At 42.2% G+C, this 21,017-nt stretch overlaps 1 protein-coding gene across 1 annotated transcript in view; it reads right to left on the reverse strand.

Moving 5' to 3' along the window:
• TPH2 (tryptophan hydroxylase 2) overlaps positions 1-21,017 on the reverse strand; it is an 88,681-nt gene that overhangs the window by 65,665 nt on the left and 1,999 nt on the right. The window contains exons 2-5 of the mRNA XM_007195006.2: positions 20,394-20,546; positions 17,733-17,916; positions 17,523-17,623; positions 12,390-12,457 (exon numbers count right to left, since the gene is read on the reverse strand). Coding sequence (XP_007195068.2) covers positions 12,390-12,457; positions 17,523-17,623; positions 17,733-17,916; positions 20,394-20,546 — 506 coding nt within the window. The remainder of the gene's footprint in view (positions 1-12,389; positions 12,458-17,522; positions 17,624-17,732; positions 17,917-20,393; positions 20,547-21,017) is intronic.

The following is a 21,017-nucleotide window of genomic DNA, read 5'->3' on the forward strand; positions in this document are numbered from 1 at the left end:
TTATACTTCTAACAACTGAGGTGACACACCAATGTGTAGAAATTTCAATCAGTACTGAGTACTGACTCTCACCCATAGCCAGTGACGTAATGTCACCTAGTACTATGCTGGCTGGTACCCCCTTCATAAATAGTATCACCTGCAGCCAGGTGTCGCCAGAGTAGAGCCATATAGTCAATAAGTGTTCCACAAGATGATGGCTTATGCCTTTGAGACCAGAAAAAAATGTTGCTACAAGCCAGAAGAAAAAAATCCTCAGTAAACTGGATGAATTCTGTTAAAGTTTAACCAGAAAGCAAATGCCATTTTCATCTACTGATTTTTAAGAGTCAGTGAGAAAAGTCTAAGGCTCTCGAATCTGATAAAATTACACTTCAGAATTCAGACCATAGAGGACACTCAATAACTTTATGATAAAATACTATCAGTAATACTCAGGGGAAAAAAACAAGTAAAATATCCAAAATTAGTATTCTGCTAAATCTATCCCCCTATTACCATGTACACTCCTTGAAGACAGGAATTTTTGTTTGCTTTGTTCATTTTTATATCCCTGCCCCGCAGAATTAAGCCTAGAACAGATAGGTGTTCAATAAATAATATTCGTTGAATATGTAAATCAACCAATCAGACCAAAACAAGCCACGCACTTAAAGTCTGAGAAAAAAGTATAGTTGTTTATCAGGAAGTCTGGCAGATAGGCGTTTGTCTTACCTCATCCCTACCTCATGTATTTTAATTGCTATGGAAAAAGCAACTCTAAGACTGAGATTTTAAGAAGTTTTCTGGTGACTTCCGATTAACCTTATGTCCTGCTTACTTTACAGGTAGGGGTTTCTCTTTTCTAATTTTCTCCCTCAGGTTTTCTAGGCATTGTCACCCATCACACTTGTAGCCAAAATTTTCACCTGGAAAGAAAGCGGCCTATGCAAACCCAAAGGGACATAAATAAATACAGAGATGTTTCCTTGGCTAGATATCTTAATGAATGAACTCTCAAAGCCACAGGCACGATGATTAAATGCTATTTTTCAAAAAGGAAACTCACAAACCAAATCTTGAGTTATACCAAGATTTGAAACCATTCAAGTCATCGGACATTAAGTGGCTCGATAAGGGGTTCATTTGATGAGGAAACTGGGCAGACTAGGACAGGTAAATTACACCAGAAAGATAACTGTAAAGGCACAAACTCATTTTCAGCAAGTCCCCTAGGCTAGTCAGGTAAAGAGCATTTGTGATCACATATTTTATTTGCTTTTGCAAATGAGTTTCGTGCACATGAATTTTCGTAAATGAGTCTACGGGCCCTAAGGAACTTTCAGATGGTAGCAAACAGAAACGTTAGTTTGTTTTGTTCACATTGTTAATATTGCTGCTGCCTTTACAAGAGACATAATGAAAATAAACTACTGCACCTAGGGAGCCTTAGGAAGAGGGAAGATTTAACTCCTGGAAATTATTTGTTTTTATTTGTCCTGTGCACCCCAGGATAGGGCTTCTCACCATTTTCTCACCTTGCAGAAAGCCCTTGTCACATTCTAGAGGAGTGATTTTCTTCTGCCAAAACTACCATGAAATTAAATATCAACAGCAGCAACAGTGGGTCTAACATCCACCAACACGTGCATGCTCAACATATACAAGGGGAACTCGGAGAATGCAATCCAGAAGAGAACTAAAAGTTAAGAGCAGCCAACAATCTCAGGCCACTAGGATGAAGACACACAGGCTAGGCTCTCCAAGAACTCCAAGTTCAATCCCATATATCTTGCATCTTGATCAACAGGGACCAAATGTTGCTGACCACTGGGCCCTGACCTCCCTCTTTCTGTAGTAGATGAGGGAATGCAGTTATACAGTTCATAGGCCTAATAATAGCATCCATTCATCCATCCATCTAACTGTAGCAATAACAATAACATAGTAGCACATGACATGGATTTTGTCATATAATGCTCACCTTATACAGCGATTAAATGACTGTTTATGGTTGAGACTAAGGCTTATAGACATAGTCATCTATCCAAGATCAAACAGCTAGTAAGTGGCATAGCAGGTACTTTGATTCAGGAAGCCTAGCCCTAGAGACCCCACTCTAAACCAACACACCTCAGAGCAAGGTCTTGAGTACCTAGCATTGAGTTTGGCCTCTGTTTCCTCATTTGAAACTGAGGGAAGTAAGACAACCACACAACACAGAGTATCAGATGAGACATCATCTGCAAAGTGCCAGGGCCAATGCCTAGTACCTAACAGGTACTCGATATAGTTGGTTCACTTCCTCCAGGTGTATAGAAACGAAAAAAAAAAATTTCATCACTTCCCTGCAGGGTCGGAAATAGGTCTGGAGATAAAAAACCACATTCTTCCGTATAAATCCATTCACCTCTCAGACATTACTTGTGAAAGTAATTTTAATCCTTCATGTTTGCAGAAATCATTTCAAAGTAAAAGTACTCATACCTCATTCTCCGTGAAAGACATTACAATTTGGTGCAACTTCTGTCCTTGTCAGTATGCCGTATTGTGTTAACGTTTTCCACAGCTGTGGGAGCCGTGCTATAATCAGACAACATCCTACTGAGGCATTGACGCACATCTAAAAAACCCACCAAGCCCCGAAAATGGAACGGAGAAACCTTTTCCAAATCAATTTTCCCTTTTGTCTTTCTTTGCGACTCTCAGGCTCCCTTCCTTTTCAGCCATTGAGTTGAACTCCAGGTAGACAGAAACATTTGGCATGAAAATGATTCTCCCATAAAGCCTGACGTCTTTTAAATACTTACAAGAACTGTGCATTTCAAATATGCAGAGAATTCTATACAGAGAATAACTTTCTAGAAACCCACGTCATTTAATTCTGTTGCTCTTGTTTTCAACTTGTGTATAATACCACCTATGTCAAATGGAAGTAGCTATGCAGATTTTTTTTAAAGAAAACCAAAAGAAAAAAGTGTTGCCTCTTGGGCAGAAAAAATATTTAGATTCTGCAAGAGAGGGACTCCTGAAATCCCTCATGTGACCTTCCTCAGAAACTATTCAAGTCATCTGGGAAATGACCCCAGCACGATGAATATTTGGGTTTGTTCTGCTTTGCAATTTACCGCTCCATTTCAAAGAAATTAAAGCATCAACAACTGGTGCTTATGCAGGACTCACAAAGTACCTCAACAGCCGCATACATCTCAGCTTCATTCAAAAGCTGAGAAAGCAAATCAATGGAGGATAATGGAACGGGATAAAATTAGCTCAGTCGGGAAGAAAACATATTTGCCTTCTCAGGTGCCTCTTCTCAAAAGGGCAGAGAAGGGAAAAAATTAAAACTTGGACCCTCATCACAATAAAGACTACAATTCATCAAGGTGACCATCTGCCAATGAAACTGATAAGGAAAATGTTATTAAGGATAAAACTTGCAACCCCTGTTTTTTTCCCACTAAGAAAGCATAACTTTTCCCTTTCATTCTTCCTCTACCTTCTATTTATGTTTCCAATTAAGATTTGTCTATCTAAAAATCGGTAGTGTGGCACTCACAAGCCCTGTTAGTAATGTATTCCTCTAAGCTACATTCTAAAACCAAGCAGGATCCATAAATCATGCCTCTTCTTGCATGAAATGAGAAATGCTACGGTCAACTGAAATTTCTGGAAAGGTGGAGAGGTGGAGCCACCCCAGTTATTTTTCTGCAATTTGCAATAATTGCAAATGCCTCCTAGGAAAAACTCAGCATCAGTAATCCTCCAGCTCACACGTAAGCTAAATCATCACAGCTACCTAGGAGCAGGGAAACCCCAGTATGCACAGCATTGGGCATCCGGAGGTAAGAGGAGGGGCAGCAAACAGCTCTACCCCATATCTGTCCGGAGCCTTTGTCTCTGATCATCCATCTCCTTCCTTTTCTGTACAAACCTATGGCTGACTCCTGCTGAGTCACCTAGTGAAGGGAAAACTGAGGAGACCTCCTGAGAAGTGAGGTGCTGGCTTGGAAGCCCAATATGTTTATTCCAAGGCAAATCCATTCCACAATTATGTATCTATTCAACATCTTAGAATGCACCGCATATTATTGAATCTTAGCCCCAGAAGGTTTCATCTGACAACACGTGGGTATTTGGGGCTGTGGGTGGGAGGAAGGAAGGTGGTAAGAAAATGCCCCTCTCTGCTTTGATGGGGAGAGGAGGTTAGAATCATCACTATACCATGTTGAATGAGAGAATTTTCTCTCTCTCTCCCCGATGGCGCTGAGTAGAAAATTCACAAGCTCACCCAAATTGAATGAGCCTGCTGGGCTGGGTGATTGCACTTTTCAAATATGCTAGTCCCCATTTGGGGCTATTTTGTTTTAGAGTCTCTGTTTAGCTGTGTACTTACACTCCAAGCAAATGAATCACAAAGGGTGCAATTTTGTAAATCAAAAAATCAAGAAATAAATAGGCTAGCAACATAGAAAAAGCCAGAGAGGGACAAATCCCTGGCAATTGTTTTTCAAGCCTCAGGCCAGCTGTGTTTATTTCCAGCCGATATATATCCCACGAGGGTCAGGCTTCGGGCGGGAGGAAAGGAGCACAGGGCCTGAGAGAGCAGAGCAAAGTCGCTGTGCGGGGCGAGGACGTGGCCCTGCCATGCCAGGGCCAGGCAGATGTCCTGGGCACCTGTCCTGGGCGCCTCGGAGAGACAGCACAGCCTTGAAGTCAGACAGGGCTGGTTTGAGCCCTGGCTCCACAGAGTCTGAAGTGTATTAAGTACACACAAGAAATGTGCATTTCAAATATGCTGAATTCTGTAAAGAGAAGAATGACTTTTGAAAATGCCAAGTCCCTGAGTTCTGTCACTGTTATATTCAACCTGTGTATGATGCCACCTATGTCAAAGGGAAGTGCTACGGCCACTTCCAGACCAAAAAGGAGAAGAAGGAAAGAAAAGACGTGCCTTCGTGAGCAAAGAAAGACATTTAGATTCTATAAGAGAGGCACCCGTGAACGTGATCTTATTCAGAAACTGTTCTGGTCACTGGGAAATAAACCTAGAACTACAAAATATTTACTTTCATTCTACTCTTCAATTTACTACTCAGTTTCAGAGAAATTAAAGCATCAACAACTGGTGTTTATGCAGGTGACACAATCTGCTGTGTCACCTTTAGTAAGTTTCTTAATGTCTCTGAACCTCAGTTTCCTTATCTTCAAAATGAGAGCAGTGGGCTTCCCTGGTGGCGCAGTGGTTGAGAGTCTGCCTGCCGACGCGGGGGACACGGGTTCGAGCCCTGGTCTGGGAGGATCCCACATGCCGCGGAGCGACTGGGCCCGTGGGCCACAATTGCTGAGCCTGTGCTCCACAACAAGAGAGGCCGCGATGAAGAGTGGCCCCCACTTGCCGCAAATAGAGAAAGCCCTTGCGCAGAAACGAAGACCCAACACAGCCGTAAATAAATAAAATTTAAAAAAAAAAAATGCTGACAACTACCACAAACACCACACAATCCAGAAAAATAAAATATTAAAAAAAAAAAAAAATGAGAGCAGTAATGGCACCTATCTCAAAGGCTTATTGTGAGGCTAAGGAGAGACCATAAGCAACGTGTTTAACACAATGTCCAGCACATGGCAGGAATTTAACAAAAGGAAGCTAAAACTACCTGAGCCTGACGGCTGAGAAGTCCAGCTTTGGTGAACATTTCTACCACCATCAGCCACTCAGAAATGAGTCCAACACAGCCCAGCCACCATCCGCTCCCTCTAACCTTAGCTGAGACTCACTGGCCTGCGAAGGCATTGGAGAGAGTTAATTTTTCAGACTGAAGAAGCAAGCGGTGTGCATGCATGAGTTACCTGAAACTGTAGTGTACACACACACACACACACACACACACACACACCCCACATATTTTTTTAAAAGCTCCTTTAACCCAGTCCATCATGGAGCCTGAAATTCCCTAATTCGTTCACTGCTTCAGGTACTTTGTTCATTTTAGGTGAGCTTAACAGATGATGACACGGAATCGAGGAACCATCAGCTACTGAACACTTGATAATAATAATCATATCTATCACAGATTCAACACCAGTTTGTACCAATCAGCCCTGTAATCACTGATAATCCTCCCAACCATACAAGGTAGATATTGCGCCTATTCTAAGATGAGGGCACTGAGACCCAGAGACTAGGTCAGTGCTCATAGACATAGAGCTTGTAAGTGATGCAGTAGGAATTCAAACCCAGTTCTGTTTAGCTCCAAAGCCTATACATTCTGCCACATGTTCCACTACACCATGCTCCCTCTGCTTTCATGAGAATTAGTTCTGCAGAAAATGCATTAGTTCCCACTGTGGTAGAGCAGTTAGGGAGGGTCTTAAAGAAATAAAATTAAACACAAGTTAAAGGTATTTGGTAGGCAGCCTCCAAGACAGTCCCCAATGAACCCTACCCCCTGGTATCAATGCCTGTGTGTAGTCCCCTCCCACAGTGTATCAGAGTTGGGCTATGAAACCAACAGAGTATATCAGGAGTGATGGTAAGTCACTTCTGAGGCTAGGTTATAAAACGCATGGTAGATTCTGCCCTGTTCTCTTTTGGACCACTTGATTTGGAGGAAGCCAGCTGCCATATCTTAAGGACACTCAGGCAAGAAACTGTGACCTCCTGCCAACAGCCATGTGAATAACCATACTGGAAGCAGATCTTCCAGCCCCCATCCAGCCTTCAGATGACTGCTTCCCTGGTCAACACTTTGACTCCAGCCTCATGAGAAACCCTGATGCAGAACCACCCAGCCAAGCTGCTCTTTAATTCCTGACCCTCAGAAACTTTGTGAGATAATAACTTTGTTGTTTTAAGCTGCCCAATTTGGGGGTCATTTGTTACACAGCAATGAATGATACAGTACAAAAATCAGACGGAAGTCAGGACTTAAAGAAAGCCTTGGCCAAGGGGAGTGAAGAAGGGTATTCACCAAAGGGTAATAAAAAGATCTGGTGCATGAGGGTGGACAAAAAGGAGAGATGGGTTGAAGTGAGAAAAATATTATAACAGTAGTAGCAAATACTTATACAGCAGTTCCTGAGCAGTGTTCAAAGCGCTGTTGATATATTAGCTCATTTAATCCTTACAACAATCCTATAAAGCAGTGGTAGAGTTATCCCCACTTTACAGACAAGGAAACTGAGGCACAGAAGACAAATAATTTGCAGGCGTCACTCAGCTGGTAAGTGGTGAAGCTGGAATTCACCCCAGGCAGTCCAGCTCCAATTTCTGTACCCTTAACCCCTCCACACACTGTCTCTCAGATCAAAAGAGAAACTGGAGAAAGCAACAAAAGCTCTCCAAGTGGGTCAGGGGTCTGAGTAAACCCCAAGCTTTTGGTCTAGATTCCTTCATTATTGTTTTGATAAAGGTAATAATAAAGTACACCATAGAGCAATGTTCCATTGATTTCATTTAACCCTTAAAACACTCCCAGGAGAGAGGCAGAAGAGATACTATTATCTCCATTTTACAGAGGAGATACTATTATCTCTATTTTACTGAGGCTGAGCGATGTTAAGGAATCACTTGGATCCCTCAATGTGAAATCAAATGAGTTTTCTTGGCAAATTAGGGAATTTTTCAACTTCAAGCAAATTCTGATATGTTGGAACTCCCTTGTTTACCTTACTCATTGATATTTGCATTTACCTGTTTACATTTCAGATTCCATGGACTAACAAAATAATAAATCAAAGAGGAAGCAGCCCCATGAAAAGAACATGAGATTCATATACCACCTCAATTTCAACCAGAAGAAAACACATTCAAAACAAAACACAATCACAGTAATATTCAATTTAAGCAAACAAGAGTGGCAAAATTAAAGTCAGAGCTCGGGGCCTCTTTCCAAGACAGTAAGATGGATTGAAATAACTACGGCTACCCCCACCAAAGATATGATTAAATTAAATATGCATGCCCATTGTTGAGGAATAATCATTACAGTAGCTCCCAAAGAAAAAGGTGTTTATTTCTAGTCAGTTGAAAAAATATATATTACTGAGTTTTCTTCCCCAACAATACAGCAATTGTGAAACCTACAGAAACGTAGCAAAGCTAACGCCAGGCTTAAAATATGAAGGTGCCAATGGCAGAGAACTGGAGAGTTTCAGACAAACCTAACAGCTACACCATCACAGTCATAATTTTCTCTTCCTCCTCATGCCATCTGCCCCCCTCCCCCAAGCACTTCCATTTCATCTGAACTGCACGTCTATAGGCCCTTCACATTGTCTAATCACGGGGCGGGGGGGGGGCTTCTTTTTCTGTTTATACTAGGATTTCTTTTATTTGGGTGGAGGAGGACGGGGTGTGATCTGCCCGTTGCCTCACCGATTATTTTAGAAACAGTGCCCTCCCCATCCGCAGCCTTCCTTCTCAGGTCTGCTATGGAGCATGATATTTGCATTAATGAATGTTTCCTCTGCTGTTACTGGTCAGGCAGTTGGGCCTTCCAGACCCTCGTGGCCCCGCTGCTCAGGTCTGTCTGCGGGCCTCTGGGTCGTCAACCCTGTTTCTTGGCAGCGCTGTCAATCAGAAACTCCCCTGAGTGGCACCTATTGACAGTTCCCAGCATGCTGAACGTCCCCACTCCGTCTCCCCTTTAGGTTTCATGGTAACACAGACTTTGAGCCTGCTGTTTTTCCATCATCGAGTGGAATTTTTTTTCATTTTTCTCTGCTTGTGTTGATTCTTTCCCCCTGCTTTATCCTTTCAAGACTATCATAGAAAATACAGTATTCAACACGAATTCCCCAGAGGGCTTCTTGGCCGTGGTTTCAATATACATTATTCTGTATTTCTCTTCTTTTCCTTCTCTTTATCTTTTGACACCTCAGACTCCATCCTGCCAATTGCTACAACACCACCACCAAATACACCACCATATATTTGACTTCTTCTCAGTGCCCATAAACCTGAACGAATTACCGACAGGGAATTGAGTTATTCTCCCCATGTCCAAATAGTCCCTAATTTTAGTATTACCAAACTATATTTGCAGAGGTGGCACATGCTGGATTTTTCAGGACCACCCCAATTTCAGATAATCTTCTCTTCAAGCCAGTGGTTCCAAGCTTTGGTTTGGAAAATCAGATCGCAGCAGGCTGCCAGAAGCCACACAAATGAGCTTATTTTAAGTAATTATTGTATTGACGTCTTTTTCCTTTGCTCACTTGGAAAGCCATCAGCACTAGAAAAATACGTATTGCAATTAGAAATTGCATCTTTATTTTCTTTTAAACCAAAAGGAAACCTTCCTTACTGCATGGCACAACGGAGACCGTGGCTCAGACCCACTTGGGATTTGTGAGCACCTGTGCCCCACCCCACCAGCACTATTGCATGAGCTTGCACACGCATGTGCACACACACACACACACACACACAATGGCTAGCCCTTATCCATTCTCAAGGTCGTACTCAGAGAAGCCACAGCAAGGATGGCATGAGGGGCATTAAGGAACGATCCTTTTCTCTCTACTTTCCTCAAGTCTTAGGTTTGTGTTTTCCAGGGTTAACCACTCCTGGCAGGCACTTTCCTCACACTGCCCACGTACAAGAAGCACCTAAGGCAACTGGCGATCTGTTCTCAGTATCTTGGCAGCTTCCCGCACACCCAAATGGGAATACGATCGCTTTCTATGAAATCTCTCCATAAAGAGCGAGGTTGGTCAGCACGAAAAGTATCAGTACATGAGCAGCCTTTAAGTGAGAAACTGGAGGAGTTTCCTTTCAAGGATTACTTCTAGGGACGTTTGAGCTATAGTATTTGCTAAGCTGGAGCATAAACAATGGCGTTAACATAGCTAAAGAATAAACCAGCAGATCAATGGGAAACTGAAGACAGCCTGAGGAAAGGGAGAGGGAGGATGTAACAGCAGTAACAGGCACTTATGATCACAAATCATGCGCCATCTCCGTGCCCAACTCAGCACATGCATTCTCTTTCGTAATCCTGACGTACGTCCCAGACGGAGGACCTGAGAGGCAGAGTGAGGGGGCTCACCCAGCTAGGAAGTAGCGGAGCTACAACTCGAACCCCACGTTGTCTGACTCCAAAACCCTAGGTTTTAATCACTTTGTTATTCTACGTAGTCAGCATTGCCCAGGGGAGAGGGTTAATGTCCCTGGATTCCAGACTCTCTCAGCTAAACGCCCTTTGCTTTGACTCTGTATCCACCGAATAGTGTAATTTGGCCTCTCTGGCGTCATGACAGGGGGAGTTTTGTGAGTCCTGTGAGAGTGGTTTCTCCCTGTGTAATGATGAATTGGTGGTGCCCTGCCTACCTCAGCCTCCTGAACTAAGAGTCCGGCCCCTCCAAACCGGGACCAGATCCTGGAATGCTCTACCTGCATGCAGCCCTCCTTCGTAGAAAACCTCCACCACGTCCAACCTCCAGTTTTTACTTTGGCCTTCCATAGACACCACACCTCAATTTCACGCTTTAGCTAAGGGAAAATGGCAAATGCAAACTCTTGTTAACACTTTGAGGGCCTCACCCTCCATCGTTTTAACTATATGCTCTTTTCCTCTCCTCTCCACATAAATATGTTTTCTTTAAAACCATAAGACCCCCCATTATCAATGTTCCTTGAAACTGGTTGACTCATACATACCAGTTTTATTAGTGCCACCACATTATCAGCTTGTCTTTGTCCAGTTTCTTGGCTCTAGTAAGAAGAAATAACTAATATTTGAGGTAGTCCCTTGATCACCATGCTAACAAAATCTTTTATGTACATACATACATATTTTCTTCTTATATATATAATACATCACATACAGCATCTATGTACAAAATACATTTTTATCTATCTGTTTTATCTAAAGAGAAAGTCTCTGCCAAGAACTGAGCTTTTACCAAGTCCTAGGCAGGTCATGCCCCAAAGGCCTGTCCTGCCTACACCCATCTATGCAGATATGACCTGATTCCACAGGGAGGATCTGTGAACCAAGGGGTACCAGTATTAAAGCTCACAACCATTTATCAGGGCCTGATGTGAAAAAGTGAATGTGGCCTATCAGAGTCCTCTCTTGGCATTTGCCTGGGAAACACTGGGAGATGGAGCTAGTGAGTGATGGCGCTGAGGGTAAAAAGGGGGCATGAGGCTGGGCTCGGGCCAGGACAAGCCGTGAGCATGCTGGCGCTGTGAGGGGGCAGAAAGTCACAGTTGTCTAAAGAGGGTCGAGAACCTGCTTGGAACAGAGGAGATGGGACTGGAGTAGACACACGTGGAAAAGCGTGTGCCAAAGAATCTTGGTTTTCATGCTAATAAGCATGGTGGAGAAAGAATGAAGGATGCCTGGAGCTTGGGAGGAGGAAGAGAAGAGCAACAAAGCAACAAAGGAGGTTAGAAATGAGCAAATGACTGTCAATCAAAGGTGTGGCTGGGAATCCTCTCACTTTGCTTTAAGCACCTATATGTCAGATTCCTTTAAAAAAAAAAAAAAAAAAAGCAAACACTGGTACCCGCTGTAACACACGTAATGTCCTAAATTCTCACCAAAGACAAACTTGCCCTACAGGACAGTCAAGGTTCTCACTAGTCTCAACTAGAATAAGAAAGACACTTCCCTACCAGGTATGGATTTACGTTTTGTTCTGATCAGAAGATTCATGTAGCTGATCACATACCAAAGGAGAGACAGCGACTGAGCTACAACGGTCTGTAAGTTTTATTAGTGTGAGCAGAATAAACAGAGGCCTAACATCCATTCCAGCTTTCTAGATGTGGCCTGCGGTCACGACCACTGCATAGTTGCCGGTCACAAACCTCCTGTCACTGCCACTTAGCACCACACACTCTGCACATCCTCAGCCCGGTCCTGAGGCTCTCCAGTTCCATCCCAACACTGATCCCAGATTGGATATGAAACTCTTCCATAAACCCTCCAGCTTATAGGAAGCTTCCCTTTTCCTGTAAAGCAAACACATTTCTATTATGGCCGCTTACATGAGTCTTTTCACCATTCTTGCTGAATCCTCTACTTTCACTGGGGAAGCCGGACATGGAAGGGGGTTACTAAAAAGTCAAGTCAAAAGTAAAATTAAAACACATTTTCCAGGCCCTGCAGAGTGTACAAAAATGGCTCCTTGCCTTAGCTGAGCTATGAGTACAATGGTGAAAACGTAGCACTTGGTAGGTGGCCCGCAGCTCTCATTATTTTACAATTATATCCCGGATGTCAAATGTCCGTGTTGGCATTTAAAGCCTACAGAGCTGGTGAGTGTTTAAAATGGTTCACGTCTACTTTCTGCGAAAGTTAAAGTGAAGTAGAAGACGGGTCTGTTTAACACAGCATGTGTTTTTCCTAACTCGCCAGCAACAAGTCACAGGAAAGAGTTACACAGGTACTTACTATTTATAACCCATGGCTACATCCACAAAATACTTCCTTCTCTGTCGATAGACATTGTCTTTAAATCCCTTAAACAGAAAAGAGATTAAGTTATTTAACGGACTGCCAAAAAAATTAGCTGCAGAACACCTAAAAAAAAATCATTGTGATGTTTATTGAGTGTCCAATTCAAATGTAAATTTTTTCCCTTGGATAACCACCTTGATGACACAGGCAGAAGCGAATTGTACTTACAGTAAAACCTCATTAAATTTGGGCTGTCTTAATTTGGGATGTGTGGGAATTCAGACTAAGGTTAACCTTTCCATGAAGTAGGCAGAACGGCTTAGTTAAGCCAATTGATATTGTGAAAAACATCCTTTGGTTTTCAAGTATCATTTACATGTAATTGATCTTAATTACAAATTAATCTTATCTGTTCATTAAAATAGGTCCCTTTAACACGGATTTTTCACTAAGAACCTAAATTTAATTGCTTTGTGTAAATTACCAATAAGTGTACATGTATTAAAATTCTATCATTCAGAATAATCATCAACACCCCAAATTAGGATGAATAAAGAGGTTTTGCTGTATGTTATGAGTACAGCCACACAATGCAAAATCGATTACAAGGGATCCACGCGAGATAGCAGGCTAGCTCCATTCCCCTCTGAGTTCCCATGGCTCTGACTAGTCTTCGGCCAAGTTCAAGATTTTACCCATCCTCATGCACTTGGGAAATTAAACTTCCTGTCTGCCATTCTCCCATCAAGTGGAATCCTCCTGAGAGGACTTCCTGGTTTACTCAAGAATCTCCTCTTGTCAACAGACTTTCCATTTTCCTTTCCTTCAGGTACTTTCAGACAATCAGTTCTTTCCAGGGTTTCTTCAGACAGCTGGAAGCCCAGCAGGAGTTGTTTCAATTTAACTTCTTACCTGCGCAACCCCTGAAAACCCGAAGGGAAACCAGGACATGCTGACCAGTCTGAGAAGGGAGGCCAGGCAAGGAGACAGGCTGCAGGGGTCGTGGGCTCTGGGAGGAGAACTGGGACAGGCCCACAAAGGCCTGGACTACCTCTGCTCACCCAGTGTCCACTCAGACCCTTACGCAAGGGGGCTGCTCAAGAGGAACCTCAACTCAGAGAAACTCGTTCTGTTCTCTCTTCCAGCTGAAGGAGAACTGGCCTTGAGGTCAGAAATCGTCACAGGACTGTATGCTGAACAGAAACAAAGAACGTCCATTGCCAACAGCCTTTCTCTCAGGAATGACAAAAGGTCACTAACAGAGGGAGAGAGCGAGTGCCCTGAGGTCACCCAAAGGCCCTGCAGAAGTGAAGTACCCCCGCCCTTAAAGCTAGAACTTTCTTTCTTCTGCTACAAATTGGGAGTTTTTAAACTGGAGTTCATAGGCAGGCTTGCGGAGCCTTCAAATGTGTATATGCAAAATTTGTGACCATAGTTACAAAATGAGTGACCACCTTTACAAATGGGTACGTGAGCTAAGAAAAGGTCTTATGCCATAGAGGGTAGACATGGTCGCTAGAATGTATGAATTTCAACACTCACTAGTCACACCAAGCAACCTGGTGGTGGTAAACAAGAATTCCAAGCACCTTGATTACTCAAAAAGAAAGCAGCCCGTGACAAAAGGAAAAGAGTTATGCGAAAAGCTCAGCATCTGTTCCCTGGTTCCTGCCAAACCGGACACCATGGTAACAGCACCGTAATCTGCTGGGCTTCCCAAAGAATCTCGAGTAGCTCTCCTCGGCAAACACCTGCACCTTTTCCAGGCATGAAAGAGAGTGATTTACTCATCATGCCTCATCAGCCTAGTGTGGCGGTGATTACACAAGTGTTATGGGTGAACCAGAGCTTCCAGCATTGAACCGTGGACTGGCAAAACAATGCTAGCCTACACTAGCAATTACAGAGACACAGCATTCCTTGGCCAGCCATTCTAAATTGATGCCAGGGATAAGGTTACCAGATAAAATAGAGAAGACCCATGCAATATTTGGGGCATACTTATACTAAAAAAAATTTGTTGTTTACGTGAAATGCAAATTTAACTAGGCATCCTATAGTTTTATTTGCTAAATCTGGCAACACTAGCACTCAGAGAGTATCTGCTGCACACCACCCTTCCTCTCTCAATTTAAATCAAGAGGAACTTGATTTAAATCAAGACCCAGCTGGTACCCAAAAGTGCTCAGCTGAATGTACGTTGGCTCTCCCAAAAAGTCAACCTGGGGGAATACTGGAATCATTTGCGGAGCTTTAAATAACACTCCAAACCTGGACACATTCCCAGAGGTTCTGATTTAAGCACTCTGAGGTGACACCCTGGCATAGGAAATTTTTTAGTTCCCCAGAGATTATTTGAATGGAAAGCTAGGGCCGAGAATCACTGAGTTAGGACATTAGTTCTCAAACTTTAGAGTTCATCAGAATCTCTGGCAAATCTGTTTAAATGCAGATTCCAGGGTCCGTCCCTGGAAGTTCTGATTCAGTAGGCTTCAGATGAGCCTCAACATATTGCATTTTTAATAAGCACCTTATGCGGGGACGTTGAATCACACTTTGAAAGACCCTCTCAGCGTAGATCCTTGCTACTCAAAGTGTGGTCCGCAGACCTCCACTGTAAGCCTCAACTGGGAGCTCACTAGAAATGCAGAATCTCAGGTGCACCCATCTGCATTTTGCAAAGATCCTTCACATGATCTGTTTGTCCATTAAAGTTTAAGATGGACGGACCTACATATTTAACCCTTTCTAGGGAGCCTCAGCAGCCTGACACACTCCAAGCCCCTTCTGAGCCATCTCCGCACAAGAGTGCCATCCTAACGTAATAATCCCTGCCTTAGGACTGGAATTATTCCCAAGCACAAAAATTCCTTAGAAATTTTTTTCTATCTTCATCAAATAATAACTTATAAAAAAACCACCAACTTGAGAATCTGCCTGCCAATGCAGGGGACACGGGTTCGAGCCCTGGTCTGGGAAGATCCCACATGCCACGGAGCAACTGGGCCCGTGAGCCACAACTACTGAGCCTGCGCGTCTGGAGCCTGTGCTCCGCAACAAGAGAGGCCGCGATAATGAGAGGCCCGCGCACCGCGATGAAGAGTGGCCCCCACTTGCTGCAACTAGAGAAAGCCCTCGCACAGAAACGAAGACCCGACACAGCCATAAATAAATAAAAATAAATAAATAAAAAATTTTTAAAAAACCCACCAACTTACCAATATCAAATTTTGCATAATGAATATTTGGTGTGCTTATAAAAGAAATACGGTAAAAAAATAAAAATGATGAGTGAGGTAGGAGATTGCTAAGTACTTGCAATTATTTCAAATGGCTGCATAGAAAATAAGAGAAGGTATCATAAGGTGGGTGTAATTAGTAGTAATGGAACAAAATTAAGCCCAGGAAAATGTATGCTGGGTATTAGAATAAATTTTTTTCACAGCAAGGTCAGTGGTTCCTGTGGTTGTTCTGACCCCCTTCTCCAGGTTGAGTAATTTCCAAACTAGACTAAGGGGAGCATTTGGAAATAAGAGGTTAGCAAAAAATCCTTTACTGTCCAGGCATTGATCAGGATGATTTAATACAGCATTTCCTTTCCTGGAATTAAGCATTCACTCTTGCCAAAATGCTTTCCAGTTGTTTTATTAACTAGGCTTTTCAAACACCCCCTTTGAGCTCAATAAGCATTTTATTTCCACTTTTTGCATAAAGAATTTGAGTTGCAGAAGTAAAGGAACTTGCCCAAGGTCATCCTGCAAATTAACAGCTGGTGTCTGGGCAGTCCTGTTACTGCTAAGCTCTTAAATCCGGCTTCTGTGCTAATTCTGACTCCTCTGAGGTGGGGAAGGGGAAGATAAACAAATGGATGATTATTAAAGACACTTTTGAGTATTTTTCTAAAGTTCAGGAGCCTTACATGTGAACTGCTGGGAATTATGCTGGCGAATATAACATACAGTGTCTTTGAGCGAATTCAGCTTTTTGAAAATCATAGAATTGAATTAGGTTTTTTTGACCATTCGTTTGAATGGTATGCTATGAATTGGTTTGAATTTGTATTTTATGCCAAAAGACTGGTTTGACTGAAAAATTCCCTCTTGCTGAAGTTGTCATAGTTTCCTTTAAAGCAATGGTTCTCAAACTGAAGTGTGGGCTTGTTAAAACCAGCTCCCAGGTGATACTGGTGTGGCTGGTCCCAGGACCACACTTAGAGAACCACTGCATACAGTCTCACTATCAGATTTCCAGAGATCCTCCATTTAAATAAAATGAATATCTGAAAACCATTACCCTCAGACCACAAAGTCTCCTATAAGCATGACCAATCTGCTTGGGTTTCACCCTTTATATATGCTCATTTTTAGAGAAGGGGCACCGGGGGAAAAAGTTGCTTGTAACAAATGAGTATATTGATTGCTTCTCCCAGACTATTAACTGTACTTCATTCCGACCATAAAGAGGCTCCAGGCCTCTTGTATTAAATAAAAACTGATGTAAAGGGGGAGAGAGGGAATAATGGGAAATGCTTACTACATATCATATTTCTTTAAAGGTGGTCATTTTTATTGGAGTAGAGGAGAGATGGCGATAAATAGATTCAGGGTAGATGGGGAAAGAGAGGCATTTTCCATTATGGTCTTATTCTATCACCCTCTGCCTTTCCACTGAGACTAAAGTCCACCACATTACTCTACCCCTTACTACCTCCAATCAAGGAAAAGAACAAGGAGAATTTTACTTTCTCACTGAGCCCCATAATGCCTAGTCCTCCCCAGTTTCCCAACGAGGTGATCAATTTCAGTTCATTGTTCTTCCAAGGGTCACCATCTGCAAGTATATTTCAGGCTGTCTAATTCTACGGAAATATTCTCCAAGGTTTATACCCTCCTCCTCTCTCCAACCCTTTTAAAAATAAATGCTAGGTGGAAATGCCATCCTTCTAACCTGCTTCCAGCCAACGCATATGTACAGGGAAACTATCATTTAAAAGTCTGCTCTCAGTTATGGGGAATAAATAATAAATTGCCCTATAATACAGCATTACAGCACAGAATATGTCACACTGCCTGGCAGACGGGCGGAGCTGGAAGAGCACACGTGGAATGGATTTGACTGCACACTTACTGGGTGATCGGCATCCAGCTCAGAACCATACATGAGAACTCTGTGAGAACATTTGTCTAACTCAGAGATCTTCCGGGGAAACCAGGGCACATCCTCTAGCTCTGCTGGAAACACAGTGCAGGTTCAAAATATTAGCTCACAGATTGTATTTTCCCCTTTGCAACATTTGTCAGATTGCAAAATCACCCGACAAGCAAAAACTGGCCTTGCCTTCTTCCTCTGTCCAAATGTTCTCTGGCGGATTCAGCGTCACGATCGTGGTTTGAAATTTCAGTGACTGAATGAGCTCATTGAATTCCGTTTTGCCACACTCACAGTCCACAAAGATTTCAACTTCCGAACTTCTTCGCCGGGATTTCCTGGACTCGATATGAACCATGTTGACATGTTTTTCCTGTGGAAATATAAGCAACATTTCTTAATCACCTTCAGGGCACAATAAGAGGGATGTCATGGGCTGCTCTTGTTCAACTCGTAAGCAAAAAGGTACCAAGTGCCCACAAAAGAGGAAAAGACAACCTTCTCACCGTTTGCTTGACTAAAACATGGAAATGTTTTCCAACCATTGTCTCTATTAATAAGAATAGTAACTGTGTGTAGGATTTCCTGTCTCATTTTTAACAAGGGGGGGGACAGTCAGATATATAAAGGGCCCTATAAAATGTGTGATAATTATGAACTTTATCATTTCCCAGATCAGTCCACATCCCACTGGTGGTATGCATGATTGTTTGGGAGGAAATTAGTTTATTGTCATATAATCCCCAGATTTATTTATTTATTTTTATATATTTTCCCAAAAAAACACTAAAACTCAAACTTCTGATTTTCTGGTAGTATAACATCTCTTTTTGAAATAAAGCTTAAAATCTTTGAAAAAATAATTAATAGTATGAATAGCAGGCAAATGAGGCAGAAACCGGGAAAGTGATATGAAAATGACTGAAGTTTGGGAAACACTGGCCAAAGTGTGGCCCCATTGTAGGGGAAAAAAAAAAAAAGGAAGCAAGAAAAGTAGCGAAGAAAGGATCTCTGCAGGCAACTATCATGATGGATTTCATGGGTAAAATCTCCTTACAGTAAGGTGTTCGTAGGAGGGCAGCAATTTAATACTTAAATCTCAGGTTTAAATTTTCCCAGTGATATCGTCTTCCTTTGTCCTGAGTTAACTGAAGACTAAGTTCTCCTCTCCACCCTAACCCACCCCCAAATAAGCAGTTCCCCCCCCCATCACTCCATGGTACACTCTGATTATCAGCACGATTCCAAATACAATCCTGGATGACCTCAGAATTTTCAGCACAGCAGCAGATAGGTAGCTTCCGGTACCAGACTAAGATAAAATCTGATGACATCCTTCTCTGTATAAAGAAACTAGTCTTTTGGCCAGGACACTAAATGTTCTATTTCTGTTTTTAATAACTTTTGCAATAATGCCATATTTTCTAAATCGGCAGATAATAAAGGTAAGACTAACATTAGGTTCAAAGTTCAAGAGTCTTCTCACACACTGTGTCACTTTGGGCTTTTAATGTCCTTTGGTTGAAGCAAAGTGGATATTTTTAGACAAGGAAACTGAGGTCCAGATGGGTTAACTAACCAGATGGGGTAACTAAGACCCCATGACTAGCTGATGGCCGAGTGGAAACTCATGGCTGCTCACTCGTTCTCCAGGGATTTTTCCACTGCACCCAGCTGTCTAATTGAATTACCCTGCCTTTGGGAACTGTATGGAGATAGTGCTGGATGATATAATTATGCGTAAAATATTTCCCCAGATTTCCATTACCACTCTTTATGGTGCCTGATCCTTTCTTCAAGGTCAAAAGAGAACAAGGAAATATCTGCAAAAACAGGCTGCTAATTCCCCCTCTATGGTCCTCAAAGAGGCATCACAATAATGCCTCATATCTGTACGCTTTACAAAGCACTTCCACTCATATTATTTCATCACAACAACCCTGTTAGGTGGGAATTATTATTGCTATTTTACAAATGAAGCAATTGAACCTAGGAAGCAGCTAGTGATTAGCCAAGCCAGGAGAACACAGGTCTGAATCCTCTGACTGCAATTCCAACCCTCTTTTCACTGCACCAGGAGCCCAAGGCACCATAAAGAGCTAAGCTCCCTATCCTACAGCTCTAATCACAGCCCGTGCCCCCAAACAAAATGCACTGGCAAAGGAGGTGCTTGCTGAAGGGTAGGGGATCCATCAGGTGCGCCCTGGCAAAAAGGCAACAGTTTTCCTGGCCTTTTATAACCTCTCCCTTAACGGGGCTCTTTCTTGAGGTTACAAACCACCCACCTGGGCTTAGGAAAAGGCTACTACGTTTCTACAAGATAAAAGGAGAGCTAGCCCTAGCTCATATATAAGGAGAATGACTCATCTTTACAAAAGACACATTAAGTTCTTGAAACAATGAGGCTTTGGGGAATACCGAGTACCTATACTAATTATATCTCATTTTATGCAATAAATGTGCTCTAGGACATGTGCACGATTCAAATATGAACAAATCAAATCAGGCTGCAGGCTCTTGATGTTTAAAGATAACCTCTTTGACCGCTTTTGTGTTTGCATTTCCAGGTGTGAGGCTCACACTTTTTAATTACTGACTTCCTCACCTGGCAACAGTCTGCAGAATTACTAATAGGCTGACGCTGAATTAATAAAACACGGTTTCCACGAATCTGCTTATTTCATTGTCTGACAGACCAACTCGTCTTGTAAAGCCTCATGAAGCTTGGTTTCTTTGAAACTTTCAACACATTATCCAGAAATGGATTCAGTAATATTTCGTAACAGATGACAAGTTTGTAACCCGGCACACAGACGCTTTTAAAGTTAGATAATGATATTTTACATTCACCTGAAAGAGTTTCAGTGCTTTGACCAATCCACCAACTTCATTTTTCAAGGAGAAGACAACTGCCATCTTGCCGCTCTCGGTAGCAGTGTCACTTTTGCTACTTCCCTTGTTGCCTTTTTTATCATCATTTTTGCCAGCGTTAGTTTTAGTTAGCTTCAAGAAGGTAGAAACACACACATAAAAGTATTAGTTAGGATTCCAGAGTTCTCTATAACTAGATTCTTTTTCAGACATTCCATTCATATGCTGGAAGCCCCAGCAATCACACAAGCTCGAGGAGAAGTTGCCAAGTCACTCATAACTTTCAGTCGTAAGTACAAGTCTAATTTACTCAGGGACACTATTTTCCAGTGCTCAAAGATATCACCAATGGTTGAAATGAAAGGGGAATCGTACTTACTTCACTTTAATAGCAACAAAAATCTGATCATCATAAAGTATAAAGTATCATGTATGATTAATTCCTGTCTTTCTTTCTAGGTTTATTTTACAGCATGAAATTTGATCTGTTAGCCTAGCTGAATCATATAGAAGCTATATTAATTACTAAACGTAACAAAATTAAGACTAAACATATATTTTTCACAATAATTTTTGTTTTGATTAAATCTTAAAAACAAAATA

The sequence above is a fragment of the Balaenoptera acutorostrata genome, chromosome 11 (assembly GCF_949987535.1).
Source record: "Balaenoptera acutorostrata chromosome 11, mBalAcu1.1, whole genome shotgun sequence".
Classification (NCBI taxonomy): domain Eukaryota; kingdom Metazoa; phylum Chordata; class Mammalia; order Artiodactyla; family Balaenopteridae; genus Balaenoptera; species Balaenoptera acutorostrata.